This window comes from Erpetoichthys calabaricus, chromosome 6 (assembly GCF_900747795.2).
Source record: "Erpetoichthys calabaricus chromosome 6, fErpCal1.3, whole genome shotgun sequence".
Taxonomy (NCBI): domain Eukaryota; kingdom Metazoa; phylum Chordata; class Cladistia; order Polypteriformes; family Polypteridae; genus Erpetoichthys; species Erpetoichthys calabaricus.
Window position 1 is genome coordinate 206623525 of NC_041399.2, and position 16965 is coordinate 206640489.

Consider the following 16965-nt stretch of genomic DNA (forward strand, 5'->3'; position numbering starts at 1 on the left):
GACTGCTCAGTAAAACTGTTTTTGCTCAATCTTCTTGAATATCCTTTTATTGATGGCTATTATTAAAACTTAAAAATTAAAACTTTATACTAGTAGGCAAACATTTGTCAGGGAGTATGTGCCATCTGTAGAAAACAACATTATTGAAGCAGTAACTTCACATCAATGATTCAGCTTATCTCAAGTGTGTTGTCACATGTACAGATTACAGTTACATTTTTATTTGCATGCCTCATGAACCTTTAACATGTCAAGAGCCTCTTCTACCATGATCACTGAGTGAATGCAAGAGACACAGTTTCCTTGGTTGCACATGTATTTTCATACAAAATTTCTTTTCTGTTAATAATGAATGGAAATAACTTGTTTTTAACAGGAAACCTGAACAATGTCTTCACAAGATGTCCAAAAGGCTGTCTGGAGTGTCTCCAAAGCAGAAGATGTAAGACAAATGAATGCTCTTCTGATGAAACCTTATGCTAACTGGGAACAGTTTCTGGTGCCAGGCCCACTCTCTATTGCCATTCTAGGGGAGTTGGTGTTCATTTCATCAAACGATGACTTCTCCATTAACAAGAAACCACCCATAGGTGGGTTCAAATATATCCGCTATCCAGATTCCTTCCGAGCTTGTCTTATGCAGGTGTCAAACAATGGATGGGTGGCTTTTAATGAAGCTCACAAGAACATGGACCAAATCCGACTTCACTCTGGCAATGTACCCAGTTACATGAAAATGGCTGTGAAGACCCTCATGCAAGGTAATCCAGATATAGTGAAAGCACTTCTACCTGGCCAGTTGCAAAACATAGATGACATCGCCACCGAGTGCACTAGACTGGCAGAGACAACAGAAAAGAAATTCATGGATGTCATTCTGCTCATTCAGGAGATGTTAGAAGCCTGCATGAATGCAAAGCAGTTTCATGAAGAAGATTTGAAAATTATCAAAATGAAGTTAGAAGAAGCTAAAATAAAGGAAGAGTCTGCAAAATTAGCTAAAGAACTGTCAGAAAAGAACCTAAACCGACTGTCCAAACAACTTGACGAGGCTCAAGACCAGTTTAAGACATCCATGGACTCAATGCCTTCAGGCTGGGAACTCATCGGAATGAATTTTGTGGAAGGCTTAACAGAGTCACTGAATAATCTTATTTCTGGAATGGTTTCAATTGTCACTGCACCGTGTTCAGTAGCCAGGGGTGTCAAACATTTAATTCAAAATTCCCGTGAAAAAGAAAAGCCCTTAAATCCCTTGGATGTTAATGAAATTTACGTCATATCAGTACAGCTACTTAAATGGGCACAGCAACTCAATGCTTTTGTGGAAAATGATAAAATTAAATGGAAGGAAATATATGATGGGAGAAATGAATCTCTAACATCCAATTGGGTTAAAACACAATTTGAAGAAATAGAAAAAAAATTAAAAGGCAAAGAGAAGTGTAAACCCCAAGAGAAAGCAATTGAGATATGTCAAGATGGCATCTCTATTTGCTGCAAAATGGCAGAGTACAAACCCCTAAAAGGCTTTACTGATGAAGAGACTAGTGAAATAATTAAGAAGATTAGAAATTTAAAAGACCAAGCAGAAATGTTTGACTCTGAGAGCAAGTCTTTCACTTCTTCTTCTTCCTTTTCTGTAACTCCTCCAAATATTGCTCAGCAAACTACTGGAGGAAAGAAAAGTGTAGTTCAAACCATTTGTGACAATGCTCGATTCAAAATTGAGCAAAGCCAAGCCCACCTTAAGCAAACACAGAACATGTATGAGAAGAATATGGAGAACCTAAAGAAGAGTAATCAAGAGCTGGCTGACATTCTTGTCACCATGCACAGCTGTGAAGTGAAGGAGATCGATTTTAATACTGCAGTGAAAATGCTGGTCAAGGGTCTTGATGCCATGGGGCGAGTGAAGGAGCAGTGGGAGAACATGATTAAGTTCTTCCAGATGATCTCCAACTTGATCAAAGCTTCCCTGAATAAGCCTTTGAAGCAGTTTGTTGACGCAGCTGATTCAGTCTCAAAAATCGAAGGCTATTCCTCTGAATCTTTCGTTAAAGATATGATCTACACTTATACTTTCCAGTCATCCAACATTGCCAGTCTGGTCCATATGATTGCTGGAACTTATACCGAAGTTTCCAGTCTTTACCTTATGGATCGTGTCAGCAGTCTTGGAAAGCTCATGGCACTGGATCCCAAAAACTCACAGTTTGAATGGGAACGCGCAAAACTGGCAAGTGACTGCACAGGAGGGGATAGAAAATCTTGTGAGGAAGAATAAAAATGATTATGAACGCCTTTTAAATGCACGAGTCGAGAAAATTGAAAATGGGCTGCAGGCTCTGCTGCCACCAATTTCTGATATGGAGTGCAAGAGGATTAAGAGCAATGTGCAGGCTGGGCTAAAGGAGCTCACCAAGGAGGAAGAGGATCAGTTCACCTAGAGGAGACCACAGAAAGTTATGGATTGCATTCTGCTTTGCTTCTGCTAAATATAGAAAAAAACATTTAAAAAAATATGCTTTTTCAGAGTTAATCATGATAACCCTTAACAGGTTGGTGAAAGTTAATCTGTACTGAAACGTTTTAAAGAAATGTTAAAAATATACCGATATATGCTAAGTAACTCCAAAAGCAATGAAACCAGATTGTATGTTAAAAGATGCATTTCCTTCTCTTTATTGTTTTCTTCTTACACTTTCTATAAAGGCTTTTTTCTGTAAAAGTGTGTAAAATAAAAATGTCTTACAATCACGGTTGCTTTACTGAATTTGTTAACAAAAGGCTGGCAATTATCTTGTGCTTCATTATTAATTCAGTGTACAGAAAACATTGACATTGATCTTTTTTTCCTTTTGTCTGTGAAAATATAAAGACCTTGACCTGGCATTTATGAACGTGGCAATGACATTACCTTTACAAAACTGGGGAGTGACCTGGGTCAACGTCATAAAGTCATCCATGCTACCATCCCACTGGACAAGTCCCTTTAACCTAACATACTGCCGGAGGGGACTAATATTCAACCTATCAGTTTACCTCCAGAGTTCAAGGCTATTTCTCTGATGCTAAGTTATAACACAAAATATTTTTTTAAATTATTTATTTGAAGAAGAATTCACATGGTTCTAAAACATATCCTAACTGCATCAGGGGGTTGAACCTGTAGGAAATCTTTCCCTTTGAGAGTTTTGTTGCTCTCTTGCAATCAAACATGGAGATGACATCACATTGCTTTACCAGGTGATTTATCGTATGCTGACATTACACATCCATATCCCTAACTGAAACCCTGTTACTTATTTTCCCTGCAGTTACTTTAGTCCCAGCTAGAATATTTCAAATCTTATATTTGTTGTGTATGATGGCCATCAACTGCTAAAGATCTAGTGCTTTGTGCCTCAAAAATCTGAGTTTAATTCCTGTGTTTGTGTGTTGCTTATATGTTCTCAATACCAATCACAGTACTCCATTTTTTTCCACATCTCTGTCATGTGTGGACTATGTTAACCAGCAAAAAATAAACTGTTTTTTTAAATAATTGATTGTGTGAAGGTGTATAAATATATCCTGACAGCAGACTGACATCTTCACTGGATGCTGATAAGTTTCAAGTCTCCTTATACCCAGCAATGGATGAGGGAGGTCTCTTCTGAGCAGAAGTATGTGGACATTACTGCATCTGATAAGAACAAGGAGATGTAAAAGTCTAAATTCCACAGATGATTAATTGAAAGTCAAGTTCAATATTCAAAATAACTGCAAAAATATAAATCTTCTAACTAGGTGTTTGCATCCTTGTACTGCTTTATTTCCAAATTTCCTTTTCTCTAAAGATTAATCACCTGTTGAGCTGCAGGTTTACACTGCTAATGAGTTCCAGTCTGTTTTATCGTTTACAAAATGACAGATAAATAAAAGTAGGGATTCTGAACTTTTTATAAATAATAAAACAGTGTACAGAGGAACAAATCACAACCAGAACTGAGAAACGCTTCCTTCAACCGTCAATTTTTTCATTCTTATTCAATATATAAATTATCATTAAACATAAATAAAATTAAATTCACTTGACTAATCTGGTGTCAGGTATAATTTCTGGAGGACTTCAGCGGATACTGCGCTCTGTTTCAACTGTTTTTTTTTTCCGTGTAACTTGCATAACTTGTCCTGCTCCACTGACAGATTGAGGAGATCGTTCGTCCCCCAAACTATGCGACTCTTTAATTCCACCCGGGGGGTTAAACGTTAACATTTAACATTATACATAGTTATTGTCTGTTTTTCACCTGCATTATTATCATTCTTTAATTTAATATTATTTATTGTATCAGTATGCTGCTGCTGAAGAATGTGAATTTCCCTTTGGGATTAATAAAGTATCTATCTATCTATCTATCTATCTATCTATCTATCTATCTATCTATCTATCTATCTATCTATCTATCTATCTATCTATCTATCTATCAGTATTGGTGGCATTTCCACATTTTTAAAAGGCAAATTGAGCATTGCTCCACTATTTCCCACTAGATGGCAATGTTGTACAAGAATTAAATAAACTGCCAAACTGTTCGCTCACCTGCATAAAAATCCTGCAGCGCACAATAAAAATGGTGTAATGTACTTTGTAGGTTTGGGCGTGCCGAATCCTTTTCAGAAATCAGCATTTCTCTTGTTTGATGTACAGTGGGGCAAAAAAGTATTTAGTCAGCCACCAATTGTGCAAGATCTCCCACTTAAAAAGATGAGAGAGGCCTGTAATTTTCATCATAGGTATACCTCAACTATGAGAGACAAAATGAGAAACAAAATCCAGAAAATCACATTGTCTGATTTTTAAAGAATTTATTTGCAAATTATGGTGGTAAATAAGTATTTGGTCACCTACAAACAAGCAAGATTTCTGGCTCTCACAGACCTGTAACTTCTTCTGTAAGAGGCTCCTCTGTCCTCCACTCGTTACCTGTATTAATGGCACCTGTTTGAACTCGTTATCAATATAAAAGACACCTGTCCACAACCTCAAACAGTCACACTCCAAACTCCACTATGGCCAAGACCAAAGAGCTGTCAAAGGACACCAGAAACAAAATTGTAGACCTGCACCAGGCTGGGAAGGCTGAATCTGCAATAGGTAAGCAGCTTGGTCTGAAGAAATCAACTGTGGGAGCAATTAGTAGAAAATGGAAGACATACAAGACCACTGATAATCTCCCATGGGGGTCCCATGGGGTCAAAATGATCAAGAATGGTGAGCAAAAATCCCAGAACCACACGGGGGAACCTAGTGAATGACCTGCAGAGAGCTGGGACCAAAGTAACAAAGGCTACCATCAGTAACACACTACGCCACCAGGGACTCAAATCCTGCAGTGCCAGACGTGTCCCCCTGCTTAAGCCAGTACATGTGCAGGCCCGTCTGAAGTTTGCTAGAGAGCATTTGGATGATCCAGAAGAGGACTGGGAGGATGTCATATGGTCAGATGAAAAAAACTCTACTCGTTGTGTTTGGAGGAGAAAGAATGCTGAGTTGCATCCAAAGAACACCACACCCACCGTAAAGCATGGGGGTGGAAACATCATGCTTTGGGGCTGTTTTTCTGCAAAGGGACCAGGACGACTGATCCGTGTAAAGGAAAGAATGAATGGGGCCATGTGTCATCAGATTTTGAGTGAAAACCTCCTTCCATCAGCAAGGGTATTGAAGATGAAACATGGCTGGGTCTTTCAGCATGACAATGATCCCAAACACACCGCCCGGGTAACAAAGGAGTGGCTTTGTAAGAAGCATTTCAAGGTCCTGGAGTGGCCTAGCCAGTCTCCAGATCTCAACCCCATAGAAAATCTTTGGAGGGAGTTGAAAGTCCGTGTTGCCCAGCGACAGCTCCAAAACATCACTGCTCTAGAGGAGATCTGTATGGAGGAATGGGCCAAAATACCAGCAACAGTGTGTGAAAACCTTGGGAAGACTTACAGAAAACATTTGACCTCTGTCATTGCCAACAAAGGGTATATAACAAAGTTTTGAGATGAACTTTTGTTATTGACTAAATACTTTTTTGCCCCACTGTATGTTTTCAACTGAAAAATGCCATTCTTCCTCATTCTTGGCTGTGTTTCCTGAAAGCTTCGTAACGCTAAATACTTCATTATCTCTTACTTAAAGCAGGGCCGGATTAAGAGCTGTGGGGGCCCATAGTACATTTCAAATTTGGGGGCCCTTTTTGGTCTGCATCATCTGAAGTTTAGATTCTGAACAGTTCAAACCGGACTAAATAATTATTTTACTCTTGATTATAATAAGAATCTTATAATATTTATGTGAATTTTATATGTTGGGCCCCTAAAGTTTTGTTGTGTAAGAAATTTACAGTTTAAAAACGTAAAGATAATATTTTTAAAGACCAGTTTTTCAATGCTACACTTTTTCATTAAATATTGGGTTCACCATTTGGGGGCCCCCGAAATTGCGGGGCCCATAGCATATGCTACATGTGCCTATTGGTTAATCCGGCACTGACTTAGAGTCATTCCTTTATTAGCGAGTGTTACTCGAAACCATTCGTAAATTAAGTAGTACTTAATCTCGTTCATAAATTAAGGAGTGAACCAACCCACTTGTTATTTTTAAAGTCCTTCTTAATTTGGATTTTTTTCCTGCAATTCTACCACAAAGAGACAGAGCTCGCCCTAAGAAGATCACGAAAAACACATTGACTGTCTTGGACAACGTAATAATAATAATAATAATAATACGAAGGACGTTCAAAAAAGTTTCCTCACTTTTATATTTTCGCAGGAGACGGTGAAGGCGGGAGGAGGAGTTGGTACGACGTTGGGAAAATTGCATCGCAAACGAAGGTGACTATGTAGAGAAGTGATGGAATTTGGTTTTTTTATAAATTGTTAATACATAGAGTTTAAAAAAGTGCGGAAACTTTTTGAACGTCCCTTATTATTATTTGTCGATGTTGCGATATAAATGTAATTTAGGTTTTAAATTAGCGCAGATGAGGCTCTTTGTAGCTTTCATGAATTAACTAATCCACCTGGCTATGCAATCAGTCGCATCCTTTAAAGTGGGATAGTAACTGTGTGATAATAATTGTAAAGGAGCAACGAAAAATACTCCATTAAGAAACGGTGACGATAAATCGGAAAAAAAAAAAAGACGGCGTTGTTTTCCGCGAAGTAAGCGTGGCAGGAGCAGAGAAGAAGCTGTGAGTACTGATAATTGTAAAAGAAGTTTCTTTGGAAGTTAAATCACTTTATTGTGAAGTAAGAGTGGTTGTGATTCAGTTGCAAGTTCGAGATGGCTGGCGTTATCGGAGTAATTGGACCTTTCGATGAGAACGTGGAGCAGTGGAACTTGTATACGGAGCGTTTTGAGTGCTTGTTAAAGCAAACGATATTACCGATGAAAAATTAGTTCCTACTTTTTTGAGTGTTATGGGAGCAAACACGTTCAATTTACTGCGTAGTCTTGTGCAACCAGATAAGCCTGGAGAGAAATCATATCCTCAGATTGTTAGAATTTTGAGGGCTGCTGCCTCTCATTTGGGAGACCTGGGGACCTGTGTTCGCTTCCCGGGTCCTCCCTGCATGGAGTTTGCATGTTCTCCCCGTGTTTGCCTGGGTTTCCTCCGGGCGCTCCGGTTTCTTCCCACAGTCCAAAGACATGCAGGTTAGGTGGATTGGCGATTCTAAATTGGCCCTTGTGTGTGTCCTGCGGTGGGTTGGCATCCTACCCGGGATAGGTTCCTGCCTTGTGCCCTGTGTTGGCTGGGATTGGCTCCAGCAGACCCCCGTGACCCTGTGTTCGGATTCAGCGGGTTGGAAAATGGATGGATGGATGGATTTTTCACCAAAGCCATTAGTAATTGATGAATGGTTTAGATTCCACAAGAGAAATGAAGAGGAAAGGGAATCTGTAATAATGTTTGTGACAGCACTGAGGAAGTTATCTGAACATTATGAATTCAATCAAGTGCTCAATGACACATATTGAGATAGGCTAGTATGTGGACTGAGAAGTGAAGCCATACAAAAACGGCTTCTGACAGAAAGTGCCCTAACCCTTGCAAAGGCAATTGAAATAAGTGTGTCCATGGAAATGGCCGCTAAAGAGGCTCAGCAGTTAAGCATAACTGGGCAAATTCATAAAGTAAATATAAAGAGCAAGGACACTGGTAGAGGGTTGTGCTGTTGTTGTGAAAGACAAGGTCATTTAGTTTCAGAGTGCAAGTATAAAGACCTAGACTACAGGAGTTGCGGAAAAAAAGGTCACATCGAGAGAGCATGTAAATCCGAGAAAGCTACAGAGAGATATTATAGACATGAAAGTAAAAAGGCAGCATTTATTCAAAAGAAAAAAGTTCATTCACTGCAACCGCAAGAATTAGAAACAAGATTAGTAAGTGACACATCTGAAGATGAAGTGTTTTTAAATATTTTGAGTCTTGAAGGTGGCTCACAGGGATACCAGGTATCTCCATTGTTGGAAGGACAAAAAGTATGCATGGAAGCGGCTGTTTCTCTTGTGTCACGTACTACACGTTCCTGAGGTCACTCTCCACTAAAGGAAACTAATATAGTGTTAAAAACATATACAGGTGAACCTGTGAATGTGAGAGGCCTGATAAAGGTGACTGTTCAATTGAATGGGCAGAAAGCCACATATTGGGAAGATCATGGTTAAATAAAATCACATTGGATTGGCCAAATATTTGTATGCTGCTCAGAGGAGAAACAAAGTTGGATGCAGTACTTGACAGACATGCTGAGTTGTTTTCTGGTGAGCTCGGGAGCATGAAGGATATCACTGTCAGAATTGCCACTAAACCTAACAGTCAACCAAAATTTCTGAAGGCCCGACCAATTCCTTATGCTATTCGACCATGGGTTGAAGCTGAGCTGAATTCCTTAGTTACATCTGGTGTTCTGGAACCTGTGAGTGTAAGCGAATGGGCTACTCCTATTGTACCAGTGATTAAAAAAGATGGATCAGTTTGTATATGTGGGGACTTTTAGGTGACCATCAATCCTGTGTTGTCTGTAGAACAGTACCCACTTCCACATATAGATGATCTGTTTGCAGGCCTTGCTGGAGGACAGAAATTCAGAAAAATAGACCTGTCCCAGGCATATCTCCAAATACATGTTGAATTAAAGTCTAGAGAATTGCTAACTATTGTGACCCCTAAGGGCCTCTTCCGTTACTGCCGCCTATCCTTTGGAATCACCTTGGCTCCAGCTCTATTCCAAAGAGCAATGGAACAAATCTTAAGTGGGCTTCCAGGAGTCCGATGTTATTTGGACGACATCCTTGTGACGGGAAGGACTGAAGAAGAGCACCTTCAACACTTGGATGCCACTCTTCAGTGCTTAAAAAAAAAAAAAATATGGCCTGAGGATTCGCAAGAATAAATGTGAATTTTTCAAGTCCTCTATAGAATACTTGGGACCTGTAATGGATGCTTATGGACTGCACAAGGCACTCTCAAAAGTCAAAGCACTTGTTAATGCACCTGCTCCTCAGGATGTAAGCCAATTATGTTAATTTCTGGGACTTCTCAACTATTATGGAAAATTTATTCCAAATTCGGGAACTCTTTTGAAGCCATTGCATCAGTTGTTATGTCAAAACAAAGTTTGGAAGTGGACAGAAGAATGTAGAAAAACTTTTGCCAAAGCAAAGGACACTCTCATAAAATCTGATGTTCTCACACATTTTGACCCCACACTGCCTCTGCAGCTTGCCTGTGATACTTCTCCATATGGAGTTGGTGCAGTGATTTCACACATTATGCCCTCCGGTGTGGAGAAATCAATTGCTTTCACTTCACATACATTGAATAAAGCTGAAGGTAATTATGCACAAATTGAGAGGGAGGCACTGGGAATAATTTTTGGAATTCGCAAATTTCATCAGTACCTAGTCCGTAAGAAGGGTAAATTTTCTCCCGAATATCGACCATCATGTCATACTGGTATACCATCTCTAGCAGCTAGCTGAATGCAAAGATGGGCAATAATTTTATCAGCCCATACATATGATATCAAAAACCATAAGTTTGAGATGCATTCCAACGCAGATGGACTCTCACGTTTACCCTTGCCTGTTACCTGTTCAGAAAGCCCACAGATGGATATATTTTATTTTAAGCAGGTAAATGAGACACCTGTGACCTCAATCAAGTAATATGATTCACTTGAAATGATCCAGTACTGTCTAAAGTAATGGACATGTTTCTTATTGGTAAAAGTCCTAGTACTTCACTAGAACTAAAACCCTACCTTTCAAGGAAAAGTGAATTGTCTGTGTAGGCAGGTTGGCTTCTTTGGGGTCGCCGTGTCATCATTCCACCACCACTGCAGAAACTTTTAATCCAGCAGCTACATGCAAGTCATGTTGGTATTGTCCGCATGAAGGAGATTGCAAGAAGTTATGTTTAGTGGCCAGGAATAGATGAACATGTTGAGGGGAGGGCCAAGGCATGTTCTTCTTGTCAGAAGATTAGAAATACCCCACAGCTGGCACCACTTCACCCATGGGACTGGCCTGAAAAGGCTTGGCAGTGCATCCATGTGGATTTTGCAGGTCCCTTTGAGGAAAAGATATTCCTGGTGGTTGTAGATGCCTATAGTAAGTGGCCAGAGGTTGCTCTAATGCACTCAACAACTGCTGTTAAAACAATTGAAAAGTTGGAGGAATTATTCTGTCGTTATGGCTTGCCAGAGCAACTTGTGAGTGATAACAGTCCTCAGTTTGTGTCACAGGAATTTGCCACTTTCCTACAAGTCAACGGAATTCTGTACATTCGCTCTACACCACACCATCCTTCCACAAATGCTTTAGCAGAAAGGTTCATTCAGACAATGAAGCATTCACTGAAGGCATTGCAAGGTGATGGCTCTCTTCATACACATTTGAACCAGTTCTTACTGTCTTATCAGAATTCTGAGCACAGCACAACGAAAGTTTCACCTGCCATCCTAATGATGAAAAGACACTTTCATACAATTTTTGATTTGCTAAAGCCACCAGAAAAAAACAAGTGGTACGTCATCATCAACAAAAGCAAATTGAACATCGAGACAAGAAAGCAAAAAAGAGTCTTTCGTCCTGATGACACTGTATTGGCTCGAGGTTTTAATAACAAATCCAAATGGGTTCCTGCCACCATAATCGGTCAGAGTGGACCTGTTTCTTACGCTGTCCACACTGCTGATGGTACTGTTTGGCGAAGACGTAGATCAATTGTTGCAGGCTTCACCAGCACCCACTGAGCCACCAGGGGGGTATTTTCCGTACATCGCTTAAATCATCCGAGATCAGATGTCTCATCTTGGATGAGTTAATTCCAGTGAAACTCATCCAGATAAGTCGGTTTTTCAAACGCAGCCGCATAGTAGATTAGTCGAGCTGGATCTAATCATCTGCGCTGAGTGAAAAGCCCATATATATTGAGTCTAGAAAACATGATCAGCAAGTCTTTGATAGGCTGCAACAAAATGATGAAAGAACGGGCACATTTTTTTTTTTTTTTTTCACACAAGCGGAGCAAGACCTTTCATTCGGAGGACATGAAGAATTTCAAGATTTAATAAGCACAAGGGGTAGGCCTAACACTGCAAAAGCAGCACAGACCAGAAAAGACGGCTGGCAAAAAGTGGCCGACAAATTAAATGCGTGTGCATTGTACTTACTGAAAGCAGCTTTTCATTTCCTATGTGTCAGATTAATTATTATTTAATTTGTCATAATTCCAGATCAAATGTGAGCACAAGGAGAACACGGGAACAGGTGAAAGTGAAGTACAAGAATATACTTCAAACTGGTAAATATTGGTATATAACTATTTAAAGAATTGATGACATAAAGAATCATATATAATGTAAAGAACATTAATTTTAAAGCTAATAAGAAGGCAGACAAGCAAAAAACAGGTGGAGGTCCACGCGGTCCAGACCTAACCCCTGCAGAAGAGTTGGCTCTCCAGCAAAATGCCCATCGCCCTGTTTCTGAGGGCATTCCATGGGGAAGCTCCTCCTCAGAACCAGTGGCAGGATGCAGTGGTCACTTCATTTCAGGTAAAGGATGGTCATTGCATATATTTGTCCTCAATGTGTGCCATAGGTATGTTCCATTTAGCCCTCTTTTTTGTTGGGTCAGTTGCAGGGAATGTCATATCCCTTGAACCTGTGTCTGACCAACGAGATATTGACGAAGGTCAAATATTTGATGAAGACACTGTGTCTGATTATTCATCAGGAGGAGAGTTACATTTTCCAAATAATGTTTGATCAAACTCCACTCTGATCAGTTCCATGTGCCCCAATCACATTTGGAAATCCTGGGTAATGAGAATGTTAGGCTGCTTGTGAGATTCTTTATGGAACTGTGAGTGTTTTAGCCTGTGTATTACCTACCTGTAATGGCATGAAACGCCTCTTTTGTCTGCATACGCAGGTGTCCAGGAAACACAATGAAAACCCGAAGGAAATGTTTCAGAGCCAAACAGACTTTACGAATTGCCTGGCAAACTGCACTTTTCGATAGATGTTCCACATCGCCTACAGTATATAAAAAAGTGCCGCTTGCAAGAAACCTCAAAGCAATGCATACTGTCTGTGTGGTTGTGAGAGCCCGACTTCGCCGAGTTTAACTTCGAATATAAGGTCCTAATAAATCTTTGAGGTACAATATTCCCCCTCGGCTAAAGTGGTATCTTTCGAAAAGAATTTTCTCCGGGAGCAATAAAGGATCTTGCCGATCGCGCAAAACCCTCTCTATATGAAATTCTCTTCGTATAATTTGTGCACCGATATCAATTGGTCGCTCATTTATGAACGGCGAAGCCATGACTGGATGACTTCCACGCACCGTCACTGATTACGTGTGTAAACTAATCCTTGTTTACGTAGAACAAACCTGCTCCGAGCAGGTTTGAGGATTAGGATGTGTTGCTATGACAACACTTCTAGCAAGAGTTTCGAAAAACCGACAGATCCAGGATCAGGCCAAATCGTCAACAATTACATCCGGCTAAACGAGTAATCCACGTACGAAAAATACCCCCCAGATGTGGACTGTCCTGAATTGAATTATGACAACAACAACAACAACATTTATTTATATAGCAAATTTTCATACAAAACGTAGCTCAAAGTGCTTTACATAATGAAAAAAATAAAAATAAAAGACAAAATAAGAAATTAAAATAAGACAACATTAGTTAACATAGAAATGGAGTAAGGTCCGATGGCCAGGGTGGACAAAAAAAAACAAAAAAACTCCAGAAAGCTGGAGAAAAAAATAAAATCTATAGGGTTTCCAGGCCAGGAGACCGCACAGTCCCCTCTGGGCATTCTACCTAACATACGGTAGTGAAAATCAGTGTCCTATTACTGAGGAAGAAGTGCCACCTATGGAAGTATCAGAAACTCCATCACCTACTGTGAATGAGGAAGAGTCAGCTAGAAAATCTACAAAATCTCCCTCAACTATTTCACTTTCAACAGGCGCTCACAGTGAACGTCGTTATCCTGCTCGACATAGACAACCTCCTAACCATCTAAATTTATAAGACTCACTTTTAAGAATGGGACAGTAAATTACCTTCTTCCTTTAAAAAAAAAGGGGGTCAACTCGGATTTATTGGATTTATTGTTCTCGTGCTAAACAAAATGTGCACTTTTGTGTTAAGGGGGGAGGAGTATGTTATGTATCTTGCCTTTGTTAATTAGCAATGTTAATAACTTCATTTACATAAAGAAATGTGGTGTGCTTAGCCTTGTGACAAAAAGGAAGTGTTGTTGACACACATTCGAAACTAAGTAAAGAGCACGTTGTGTTACCTGTGTCTCTGTAGTTATTATTTGTTGGAGTTGGAAGGAACACCACAGCAGTGGCCCAAAATAGCTGTCTTCCCCCATCCTTCCACTGTCTGGGTGTATATTATATAAAAAGATTTTGGGTCGAGACCTGATCATCTTGGGGAGACACTTTGAAGTCCTGCGAGACTACTAGCACATCACGCCCTACTTGCAAACAATTTCTCGGAGACGCTTTAACATCCCAAGAGACCAGGAAGTGAGACAAAAGGACAGCAGCTGTACAGGCTTTTAAATGATCGTCGCGCAGCCCGACATGCAGATGACGCAGCTCGGTAACAGCAGCTGATTCGTACGCATCTCCTTAGCGTGCATTCAGCCATACCTGCTGCCTAACCTCCCAAACGCCCCCTGCCCTCCCGTGTACAACGCGTGAGGCAGAGATGCGAAGTGGCGAGCATGAAGCACGTCCCCGAGAGAGGGGTTGGGGGGTGCGAAAGAAGCGAGTAGGGGGTAAAGCCTCCTACTCTATACAGGTGCTGGTCATAAAATTAGAATATCATGACAAAGTTGATTTATTTCAGTAATTCCATTCAAAAAGTGAAACTTGTATATTAGATTCATTCATTACACACAGACTGATGTATTTCAAATGTTTATTTCTTTTAATGTTGATGATTATAACTGACAACTAATGAAAGTCCCAAATTCAGTATTTCGGAAAATTAGAATATTGTGAAAAGGTTCAATATTGAAGACACCTGGTGCCACACTCTAATCAGCGAATTAACTCAAAACACCTGCAAAAGCCTTTAAATGGTCTCTCAGTCGAGTTCTGTAGGCTACACAATCATGGGGAAGACTGCTGACTTGACAGTTGTCCAAAAGACGACCATTGACACCTTGCACGAGGAGGGCAAGACACAAAAGGTCATTGCTAAAGAGGCTGGCTGTTCACAGAGCTCTGTGTCCAAGCACATTAATAGAGAGGCGAAGGGAAGGACAAGATGTGGTAGAAAAAAGTGGACAAGCAATAGGGATAACCGCGCCCTGGAGAGGATTGTGAAACAAAACCCATTCAAAAATGTGGGGGAGATTCACAAAGAGTGGACTGCAGCTGGAGTCAGTGCTTCAAGAACCACCACACACAGACGTATGCAAGACATGGGTTTCAGCTGTCGCATTCCTTGTGTCAAGCCACTCTTGAACAAGAGACAGCGTCAGAAGCATCTCGCCTTTGGACTGCTGCTGAGTGGTCCAAAGTTATGTTCTCTGATGAAAGTAAATTTTGCATTTCCTTTGGAAATCAAGGTCCCAGAGTCTGGAGGAAGAGAGGAGAGACACAGAATCCACATTGTGTGAGGTCCAGTGTAAAGTTTCCACAGTCAGTGATGGTTTGGGGTGCCATGTCATCTGCTGGTGTTGGTCCATTGTGTTTTCTGAGGTCCAAGATCAACGCAGCCGTCTACCAGGAAGTTTTAGAGTACTTCATGCTTCCTGCTGCTGACGAACTTTATGGAGATGCAGATATCATTTTCCAACAGGAACTGGCACCTGCACACAGTGCCAAAGCTACCAGTACCTGGTTTAAGGACCATGGAATCCCTGTTCTTGATTGGCCAGCAAACTCGCCTGAACTTAACCCCATAGAAAATCTATGGGGTATTGTGAAGAGGAAGATACGCCAGACCCAACAATTCAGAAGAGCTGAAGGCCACTATCAGAGCAACATGGGCTCTCATAACACCTGAGCAGTGCCACAGACTGATCGACTCCATGCTACGCCGCATTGCTGCAGTAATCCAGGCCAAAGGAGCCCCAACTAAATATTGAGTGCTGTACATGCTCATACTTTTCATGTTCATACCTTTCAGTTGGCCAACATTTCTAAAAATCCTTTTTTTGCATTGGTCTTAATTGATATTCTAATTTTCCGAGATACTGAATTTGGGACTTTCATTAGTTGTCAGTTATAATCATCAACATTAAAAGAAATAAACATTTGAAATACATCAGTCTGTGTGTAATGAATGAATCTAATATACAAGTTTCACTTTTTGAATGGAATTACTGAAATAAATCAACTTTGTCATGATATTCTAATTTTATGACCAGCACCTGTATAATTATTATTTTTTCTACTTTTTGTTTATGTTCATCCTGATTTCCATTCTGCTTTTCCATTATTGTTTAATTAGTGGATCTAATGATGAAGCAGTTGCAGCCTTTCATCATTTATGTGTTGTTTGCCTGGGAGTCTGTTTGCTTGTTTTAAATTGTCAGTTAGGATATAATGAAATGAGAACTCTACACAGAATTCTAGTACTAGTCCTTTTGTGCTAAATGCATTCCTAAAAATACAAATGCATAATTCTTAGTTACTTGGATCACACTGTTGAAACCTGAGAAAACAATTTTTAATGATTCATGTATATTTTCTTTTAAGATATCATAAACAATTGAGCAGAAACTGAAAGTGTTTTAGAAGACACTTCCTGAGATGAAAACTGCAGCCAAAAAAAAAAAATGCAAAAATAAAATATGAGCATTGATGGGAAGATGAAAGTGAAAGTCCTTCGTTCTTGTAAATCACATTTTAACTGGGGCACATTTCCTATTTAAAGGCTGAATTCACAATTAACATTAGGACTGATGCTGTGGTAAGTGGTATGCATACACATTCTCTTATGTTTTTTGTGGCTTGTTTTTTAAGAAAGATTTGAATTCAGCACAGAAGCAAACAGCATATAAACAGGGACATGGGCAATCATCCTGCTTTAGCTCCGTTCTTCAGATTTAAAGAACACAAGGCCTTCTTCCTCGAGCAGGTTCAGCAGCTGGGAGGCACCATCTGGGGCAGACGCAGTCTAGAGGAGAGAGTACAGGAGAGCAAAAGGGTAAGTGAGAGCTCAGCTTGAAATGTCCTAAACCTCGTGCGACAAGCACGTTACACAGTAAGTATGCAGCTGATCCTGAAGAGAGCAAGTCATAAATGTGTTTGTCTTCGACTGAAATACTGTCTAAGAGGGAAGTTTTGAAGAGCAGTTCTGATTGTCTGCCATTGGTTTACTGTTGTTCATCCTGATTTCCATTCTGCCTTTCCATTATTGTTAAATTAGT

At 40.1% G+C, this 16965-nt stretch overlaps 2 protein-coding genes across 7 annotated transcripts in view; both read left to right on the forward strand.

Moving 5' to 3' along the window:
- The window catches only part of LOC114653822 (aerolysin-like protein), a 989661-nt gene that overhangs the window by 322308 nt on the left and 650388 nt on the right, over positions 1-16965 (forward strand). The window lies entirely within an intron of this gene.
- LOC114653829 (uncharacterized) overlaps positions 1-16965 on the forward strand; it is a 192674-nt gene that overhangs the window by 155733 nt on the left and 19976 nt on the right. The window contains exon 3 of one of the 6 annotated variants that reach the window (XM_051928978.1): positions 591-761. The exons of 4 other annotated variants lie outside the window; for them this stretch is intronic. In XM_051928978.1, coding sequence (XP_051784938.1) covers positions 591-761 — 171 coding nt within the window. Of the gene's footprint in view, positions 1-506; positions 762-16965 lie in introns of all 6 variants that reach the window. One more of the 6 variants, XM_051928979.1, reaches the window with a different exon arrangement.